This window comes from Micropterus salmoides, unplaced genomic scaffold (assembly GCF_014851395.1).
Source record: "Micropterus salmoides isolate LMB-PRFRI ecotype aquatic unplaced genomic scaffold, ASM1485139v1 Ms_hic_scaffold_7, whole genome shotgun sequence".
NCBI classification, from domain to species: Eukaryota; Metazoa; Chordata; class Actinopteri; order Centrarchiformes; family Centrarchidae; genus Micropterus; species Micropterus salmoides.
In genome coordinates this window covers 36,003,160-36,012,869 of record NW_024044459.1, presented here as the reverse complement: position 1 = coordinate 36,012,869, position 9,710 = coordinate 36,003,160, and the positions used below count along the sequence as shown (strand labels likewise).

General features: G+C 41.3%; 1 protein-coding gene across 1 annotated transcript in view; it reads right to left on the bottom strand.

The window, feature by feature from the left end:
• Positions 1 to 1,113: 1,113 nt before the first annotated feature.
• LOC119891505 (protein mono-ADP-ribosyltransferase PARP14-like) overlaps positions 1,114 to 9,710 on the bottom strand; it is a 36,431-nt gene continuing 27,834 nt past the window's right edge. Inside the window, exons 19-24 of the mRNA XM_038703208.1 lie at positions 7,739 to 7,860; positions 7,054 to 7,289; positions 6,695 to 6,966; positions 6,312 to 6,454; positions 4,995 to 5,169; positions 1,114 to 2,412 (exon numbers count right to left, since the gene is read on the bottom strand). Coding sequence (XP_038559136.1) covers positions 2,126 to 2,412; positions 4,995 to 5,169; positions 6,312 to 6,454; positions 6,695 to 6,966; positions 7,054 to 7,289; positions 7,739 to 7,860 — 1,235 coding nt within the window. The 3' untranslated portion in view covers positions 1,114 to 2,125. The remainder of the gene's footprint in view (positions 2,413 to 4,994; positions 5,170 to 6,311; positions 6,455 to 6,694; positions 6,967 to 7,053; positions 7,290 to 7,738; positions 7,861 to 9,710) is intronic.

The following is a 9,710-nucleotide window of genomic DNA, read 5'->3' as shown; positions in this document are numbered from 1 at the left end:
ATTGCACAGGTGTGCCTTAGACTGGCCACAATAAAAGGCCTTAGGCTGGCCACAATAAAAGGCCTTAGGCTGGCCACAATAAAAGGCCTTAGGCTGGCCACAATAAAAGGCCTTAGACTGGCCACAATAAAAGGCCACATCCTCAGCTAAACACTGAGCATATTTTATGGCATGAATGGATGTTTCGTTTCATTACTTTATGAAGTTAATTTAGAACAATGCTTGGAACACTTTTGAGTGTGTTAAATGAATTAATGTCATTATTGACGTGACGAGAAGTTTTTTTAAAGTGAAGTGGAATGACGACTTATTCAATGTCCAAGTTTTTTAAAGCGGAAACGCCGACACACAGCTGAGCTGAAAGAATAATGCGATGTTTTCATACAGCTCATAAGAACACATCAAATCAACGCATTGTTATAGACTACACCTGTTCATTTAGGCATTCACACTGTCTGCGAATTTCTGTCTACCTGTGTGTGTCAGCTGCTGCCGTATTACTTAATCTAGGCCTAGCCTATGTAGCATTTCTGTAGTGTTACGGTTTGCTCGTTTGTAAAATATGATGCTCTGCTGCCAGTGGGCTTGTTCATGTCTGTGATTGGTCATCTGCTGCTAACATCGCCTCTTTTTTGTGAACGCGCTCACGGCTGGATTGGGAAACCCTATCACGGTAGGGGCCTACTGCTTATCCCGACCGTGATTGTTAGGGTTAGTTAAGCCAGATAACAAAAACATATCCTGGCTATGTTGTCGCTTCGTGGTCCAGGCCCCAGAACTAAACAAGACATTAAACCAGAAGGAACGACACTAAAGTGCAAAACACACATTACATACATCTAGCTGACAATAAATGTCTAATAAGAGCTCCTCTTTCACATTTTCATTAATGTTAAATTACGCAGGGTTATATAGGGCTAAATAGGGGTAGACTTATACAGATTTATACAATATACCATACACCTTACAGAATGCTGTAGGTGTCATGAGGAAAAGCTTTTGATAAATCAGCTTTTCCGTGTTGACAAATTCCACCAAAATACTAAAATCTGAATGTTGTTGAAAACATATTGTGAGTCAGGTTCAGCTGTGAAGAACTTTCAGAAACAGATGAAGACTTAACATAGCATGGTTTATTGAGCCCGGCTGAGGAGATACAGTGCCATCATACAACATGTGAACACGTCAAATGCCAACACCAGATCTGAAGGATTCTGTCCTCACCCTGGTGCCTGTAGGTTTCTCTATTAGGTCATCTTTAGCTGGCCTTAATCTACAACAACAAATCTATATAATGTTTAGACTCCAATGCTACGTCATGTTTGAATCTACAGTATTACTATCCATGAGTTCTCTAATCTGTGGAGCCAACGAGTTCTTCTAAACATTCTTGTAGGTCTCAACCTTGTAAGATTCCCAGAGAACCCTGATATCTGCTAGCCTGATACTGGAGCTACTGTCTCTACCTTACCAGTCTGTTGCCTCCCTAACAAGGACAGTTACATGAGAGAAATAACTTAAGCTGGAAGGTCAGTGAACACTTGTGGGGTCAGCTAATGACTCCAAGCCCCCTAAGAAATATCTCTAACAAACGTCGTGTTGGCTCCATAAAAAGTCCTGGGATCACCAAGGTCACTCAAATTCATCCTCAACATCACCCTGTAAGGAAAACCGTCCACACAGCCGTGGTGCTAGCATAAAAAATACCAGACAGAACCAGCAACATTAGTTGCAGTGAAATTAATAGATATAAGATATAATGATGCAGACTGAAAATCTTATCCAATTTTTAATAAAACAACTAAGAAAATGGTTAATGTTCCTTTAATATAGTATTTCAAATTATATTCCCAAAACAAAACAATGTCATAAACAAAGGTTGAAGGTTTTAACATATTCATTCTCAAAGTTTTAGTGCTTTTGTTAATTTATTGGAACTTTTTTTAGCTGACTTAACAAACAGTGTGACACTTTCTTTTACATTTATTAATGGGTGAAAATATTAAGCAATAATATAATTATATATTAAAGAATACTATAAATATTTACTGTTTTATAAACTGAGTTAAACTGTAACACATATGACAGGTTTGTTTTTTACCAGAGTTGTTGCACTACCAGCAGCTCATGTAAATGTGATCAGGTATTCTGGGTATGCCTGGATGTCATTGAAGATGACAAACATGGTTGGGTTGGCAGTTTGATCAACAACACTGTCATACAGGTCTGTAGAATTGCTAGAGCTTTTGGCAGGCGGGGTGATGATCCCACCTTTTCCCTGGGTGAAGTCTCCAACCAGGACCCTGGCCAGATACATGCGCTTGTGCCCCTTGGCGTCGGGTTTGGCGTAGCCATTGGCCGAGTATCCCGGGTCCACTGCAAAGTAAGAGCCATTGCCGTACATCGCACCTACTGAAAACAAGAACAACACAACCCAACAGTCAGGCCTTGTTCAGACAGACAACAGTACTATGAAAACATACAACATCATGCACTCCAGTCAGGCCAAAAAAAACTTTGAGCTGCAACAATGCTACGTCATCTAGAAACACATTGCGATGACCGTTAAAATTGGTGGTTCTTTTCCAAAAGGTACGGTTAGTGCAAAGTCTTTTTGTTTCCTTGGACAGTGTTTCCAAGCCGAGCCTCAACAAAACGACACGTCCTGATAGTCGCGTATAAACAATAAATCTACACACACATAATTCTTGTTACTCAGACTGTGGTAAGACAAATTACTGCAGCAGATTACTCAGTATGGAAAGAGAAAACATTACAGTAACCCAAAACTCTTTAAAGGTTCAGTGTGTAAGATTGAGTGGCATCTAGTGGTGAGGTTGCAAATTGCAACCAACTGCCTAGTTTACCACTTGGAAAGGGCTGATGTGCGCAGCTGTAGGGTTAACTGGTCGACATGCACATCGCTGCCTTAGGTTTAGGCACACACCCTTGTGATGGTTAGGGTAAGGGGTGGAAAATGCAGCCTGCGGTACTGCAGCTACATACTACTAGCTTTACTGACTGAGCCAACCAAACACCAGAATTTTTGGTTTTAATATTATGTCTTTTGTTCTCACCATCTAATGATTAAAAAAATTTCTCCAATGCAAAACTTATGTGCTGACACCTGCTGTATATTATTACTTCTTCTTCAAATCTACGTATTTAATGTGGCGATGCGTGTCTACACTGCCAGAATTCTACAAGAAGAAGAAGAACGTAGTGATTTTGGGCAATGAACTGGGGACGCTGGGGACGCTGGGGACATGTCTCCACCACATTTTGAAATGGCTGGCTGTCCCCATCACTTTTTTAAAGCATCTGTTAAATATATTCTAAAAAATAGTTTGCACCAAAAGATGTTAATTAACAAATGAAACAAAGGTTTATTTGCACAATAAGAAAATATGTAATGCAATTTAAATATAGAAGAAACAAATGAGCATTATCCAAAGAAAAGTAACTTAAATAAAAAACAAAACAAGAGGCTGATTACTGCACATTATTATATTTTTATATTTATGAATTGTCACCTGCCAGCAGAATTTTTTCTTTCCCTTTGTATAAATACAGACATTTCTACTGTAAATTGGAGCAGAAATGTCTCCAGAAAGCAGGAAATTAAGTGTTTATTGCTCCACTGTTCTCGGGGAGGACCCCCAGACCCTCCACTCGACCCCCAGACCCTCCACTCTTATATTTCAGCATTACCTACATCTTCAAAATAGTGTTACAAATCTTCTCGTGTTATTCTTGTGCATTGTCACGTCTTGTGATCCAAATGCATCAAAACGCCCCTAATCTGAGCCCTCATGTCCCCACCACATTTCAACACCAAATTTAGTTTTGGGCTACTGTACAAACATAGTGACCTCCATGTAGACAGAAATGGCTCATTCCAAGGTAATAAAAACACAACGCTTCATTATGAAAGGTCTTTACACACCACTGAAAACATAGTTATGGATCTTATATTGCATTTCATTGAATAGAGCCTAAAAAATATTACAAACTGAACCTTGAAATGTACATATGCTCTATTAGGACTGTTTTAGGAGCAGTATTGGGCAGTAATAATAATGTAATAATAATATTACTTTTCTCAGTAACTAAGTAGTGTAACTAATTACTTTTCTAAATATTATTACTAGTTACTAAGGCAAGTAATGCTGCGTTACTCGTTACTGAACATACTATCCTTGACGTAAATCCACGATTGTGCAACAGCTCAGCGGGACCGGACTTTGTTGTTCATGTCCGCTGATAGCCAAAAACTAAATGAAGAATGGAGAACGAGTAACAGAGGCATTCTTTCCACAGCTGGAAGTAGCTGCTGCCATTATTGTGTCACAGGCTAAGATGCAAAGAATTGTCATCTATTGTGAACTCTGTGCGACCAGCAAAAAGCTTTCAACTGCGAACATTTCTACATCTGATTTATTGAAGCATCTGCTGAAGCAGCACATCAACGTGAAACTTACAGAAAGAAACTCTGGCAGCTTCTTTCACTGATGCTTGGACTCGTTAGGAGAGAGCGGCGTTAACGCAACGTTTTGTAACTACTGAATACTGCTCTTATAAACAGGCTACATGTGCAGAAAAAACACTGTTTAAGTCGGGATTTACTTGCTTTATGTTTTTATTTCAGCCGGTGGCGTTAAGAAACGTTAGGCCTGTATGCTTTGTAAAAACCACACTCCTTGCTGCTATTATGGATATGATGTTAGTTTAAAAGTCGGGAGACACAGCTTTGTTTGGGGGTGAAGGGGGGGGGGGGATGATTTGGACATTACAAAACTCCCCCCAACCCTCCTCCTGTCATTCTTTGGGAAAGACTGGAAAGTAATATAGTAACGTAACTAGTTACTTTTATCACCCAGTAATAAGTAAAGTAATTAATTATTTTTTTAAGGAGTAATAATGAACTAGTAATATATTATAATTTCTGACTAACGTACCCAACACTGTTTAAGAGTGTGCATTGGTTTACTTACCTTGTGTTCCTGCGTAGCTGCGGTTGAATCCTTGATTGTTGATGAGATTGATGGATTTGACTCCGGTGCCGTGGAACAGTCGCCTCTCGTTGTTTTTGTGTTTGTTCTTCACCTCCAGTTGTTTCTTCAGGAGCTGGTAGCTCTGCCACAGTGTCGAATTTTGAACCCGTTCAATCTGCAAACACAGATACAAAACAACACATGACTCAGTCCACTGGCACAGCTCCATTTTCAGCAGGAACGACCATCGTCCTTACCGCTTCTATTATCACTAGGAGGCAGAAAGATTCCCAACGCAACCCGTTAGTTTATCAAGTAGTGCTGCATTTACATCCAGCAGACACCGAGCAACATCCTTGTTCATCTTTAACATAGTTGGCCCAACATGGTTGCATCTGGCTCCTTCTGTCAGTCCAAATTACTCGGTAATCAACAAAGTATCCATTGTGAATCGCTTGTCCTGCGTACAGGGTTGCTGTAGCCAATCCCAGCTGACATCGGACATTTAACTTGTGTTATGTAATGAGATTTTGCGCAAGATTATTATTTCGAACTTTTGTACTTTTGGTTGCTTCTATTTAGTGGTGCAACATCTGGAGGGAAGAAATGTGTCTTGAACAGCCCAGCATCACTTTTTATTTAGTAGTGGTTTATTTAAAACTAATAAACTGAAGTACATTTACATTGTGAGTGTTAGTAAAACCAACCACTCAACAAATTTTGCAACAAAGTTAGTATCCAAGTGTCATCATATATTAAATATATATCTATATATATTGATATATTGGCAATTCATGTTATTTTGCTATGTGCATATAAATTATTTTGAGGACATGAAGTCATTCTAAGGATTGCAAACAAATTGTGGTTAAGTTTGAATGTGTGAGGCCATCAGGTTAAACTTCAGCTTAGTTTAGTTCAGTAGTTTAGTTCAGTAGTTTAGTGTGAGAAAATGCATCCGCTCATTCAATTGAAGGAGGCCATTAAGACGCTGCGGTGGCCAATCATATACCTGCAGGCCCACATTTCTAACATAAACACCATATTTCTACCGTTTACCTCGCATGTGTTGAAATGTATAATAAAATTACTGCCGCCATGAAAACATTACAGAGTTATAAAATCCTGTCCCTCAGTTTTATGAACCTCTGTTGAGTTTTTTGGTGTCTCAAACCTTCAAACTCTTGGATGTGGTGCTCAAACTGAACTTCCTGGATTGTATTTCATCATCTCTCCTGTACCTAAAACAACATGCCCACACAAACAGACTTTGTGTTGCTTTAACACCCATTTGTGATTATCAGAGATTGAACATACACTGATGATGTTTGCAGCAAGGCCGATCTTTTTAACTTCTGTCTCCACATCGTTGTATTCCTGGGATCCTGTAGTCAGAGGAAACAGCTTGAGGAGGTCGCCTTTCATGTCATCCCAATGTGGCGGCAGCGCGGCGTCTGTACCTGCAAAGAGAATAAGGTAAAGTACAGTTTTTATAACCTGGATCTTGTTTTTATAGTTTTGACCATTACTCTGCATCAGTGTTAGAGTGTGCACTACAGTTGTTACATACTTTGTATTTAAAATTTAAAATATTGTATAAACAGAGGCAAACTGTTTTATGAACGGAGATTCCAACAACACTGTAAATATGAACGTGTTTTTATTTTAAATATGAGCTCTATGGAAATAAAACCACTCACCTTTCAGGTCTTTTCTAAGCAGCTCCACCATTTTATTGCCTTTCACTGAAACTGCTTTCCTGAGCACTGCGTCAGCGTTGTAATTTTCATTGAGGATCTTGATCTTCACACTTTGTTTTTTCTCCAGAGCCTCCTCCAGGTTGAGGTTGGTGTGAATGTCGAAGGGCACCGTCGCCTTGTTGTGGTGCTGAAACTGCCACTCTACAAGCCCGCTCACCAGCAAGGCCTTATTCCTCAAGGTCTCCGTCCTCTCCACCTTCCGGATGATGTCCCTGATGGTCACCAGAAAACACATTTAAAGGAATACGCTAACATTTGGCGCTCTGGACCGAAGCTCTCTTCTCTCCACCGTAACTGACCTGACCGTAGCCTCGGCGGTGAAGACGTCTCTGGTCAGACCCTCCAGGTGGATTTTGGGCTCCTGGTCCTCCTGCCCTTTGTCCAGACGGATGCTGACCGTCAGTTCCCTCTGCAGGGCCTTCAGCTGGTCCATGTCAGCCTGCGACAGCTGATTGATGTACTGATCTGTGATGGTGCGCTCCGCCTGCTCGGCCACAATCACCTCCTGAATCCTTTTCTTAGCCAGACTCACAGCCTGCAGTGGCGGTAACGGTTGTGGAGGTTACAAACAAGCACTGCTGCATCATGAAAGAACACTTTCATATTCTCACTCTCTTAATTTTTCTGTGACATTTGATCATGAGTGTCCCAAGTCAGATTAAATTAACCTTTTGGTTGCAAACTTTTTGTAAGTCACCCGTTTCAACTGGATGAATACAATGGCAACCTACCACATTGTCTCAAGTACTTTGAGTATTACTATTGTCTGTTACTTTCTACTTCTACTCCACTACATCTTTAGAGGTGTATTTCTGAATGATGGAAAGGCTAGCTGTTTCCCTCTACTTCCTGTCTGACATCCATCTTCAAATGACTTTCTACATAAGCATTAACATTTTTTTATGTACAGTGTGCTGAGCTGATATTCTTTCAGAACATCGAGCTAAAACACAGTATAGAATAAAGGCTTCAATAAATGTTCACCTTTTCGTTGTCAGCACACAGCTGAAACACTGTGGGCTCAAACTCTTCCCTCTCTAGATCCAAGTCATCAGTGCTGCGCCGCTCCGTACCAAATACAGTACTAACAAATGTGGTGACTGAGTCTGAAACAACATAAAACAACAACTTTGTTGTATTACAGTAAGTACAGTACAGTAAGACATGTTTGTTTGGCAGTCAGGCCAGCCATTAGGAAGTATGGACAGGGGGACAACATTTCCCAAATTGGGCCCCTCATCGACACCCACTCCAGCACCACCTCCACCCACCCACCCTCTAATACCATGTTTCCCAAACTTAGGGTCGGGACCCAACATGGGTCAAGGGCCTTTTTTATTGGGTTGAGTACAATTCTTAACAATGTAAATATTTGAATGAGCATTCATTTTGCTCCACTAGTCTGGTTACATTTACATGTACTCATTTGGCATACGCTTTTATCCAAAGCGACATTTGAGGAACAACGTACAATCATCAACAGAGCATCAAATACAGCACGAGATCTACAACTGACAATACACATTAATAAAAGCAGCAATAAATACTAGTAAGCACTAATGGCACATACAAGCATTAATGGGGTAAATATCTAGGGAAAAATTGCAATCAATACAAGATAATTGTAGGGGAAGAAGAAGAGCACAGGAAGTGCATATTAGAAGTTAGGAGTTAGAGGTGTTATAAGAGGAAGTGTTCTCAGAAGAGATGAGTTTTTAAAACCTTCTTGAAGTTAGAGAGGGATGCCCCTTCTCTGGAAGACCTGCTAGGAGGGCATTGCAGTAGTCAAAGCAAGAGGTAACCATGGCCTGTTCCAGAAGATGGGTGGCGTACTGAGTGAGGTAGGGCCTGATTTTTCGGATGTTGTATAGAGAAAAGCGGCACGACCGAGAGAGAGTAGCAACATGGTCTGAAAAGGACAGCTGGCCATCAATCATGATACCCAAGTTTCTCCCCACCCTGGTTGGAGTGATGATTGAGGAGCCAATTTGTAGTTTGATGTTATAGTGGATAGATTGCTTGGCTGGAGGGACGAAGATTTCTGTCTTAGAGAGGTTTAGTTGAGGGTGGCAAGACCTCATCCATGCAGATATGACCGAGAGGCAGTCTGTGATCCATGCCGAGACGCTGGGGTCGTCTGGCGGGAAGGATAGGTAGAGTTGCGTATCGTCTGCGTAGCAGTGGTAAGAGAAGCCGTGAGAGCGAATGATCGGCCCCAGTGAGGTGGTGTAAATTGAGAAGAGAAGGGGCCCTAGCACTGAGCCGTGGGGGGAGGCTAATTGTCCTTGCCACAAAACATTGTAGGAACGCCACGAGAGGTAGGATTCGAACCACATGAGTGCTTTACTCGAGATGCCCATTGCTGAGAGTGTAGATAGAAGGATCATGTGATTGACTGTGTCAAAGGCAGCTGATAGGTCAAGCGACCGAGGATTGGGCTGCAGCTTTAGCTGACATTAAGGCTTCTGTTACAGACAAAAGAGCCGTTTCAGTAGAGTGGCCACTCTTAACACCAGACTGATATGGATCTAGGAGGTCATTCCGTGAGAGGAATTCTGAGACCTGTTTGAATACTGCCCGATAGTTTTGGATAAAAATGGTAGAAGAGAAACTGGCCGATTGAAGACTTTTTAAGCAAGGGTGTAACCCGAGTCCTTTTGAACATGGTCGGGAAGGTTCCTGAAGTCAGAGAAGTATTTAGCACATGAGTGATTACCGGAACCACAGTAGGAGATATGGCTTGGAGGAGATTCGTAGGAATCGGGTCCAGTGGGCATGTAGTGGGATGGCTATGGGTCAGGAGTTCTGATACTTTGTTCTCCGTGAGAGGAGTAAACGAGGAGAAGTGGCATTGACCTAAGAGGGCAGAGGAACAGATGTAGTAGGACTGCTACATGTTAGCCTTGGTGTTGAGCCTTTTGCGCCATTTCCCGAGGGAGAGGGAGGGAGATATGTA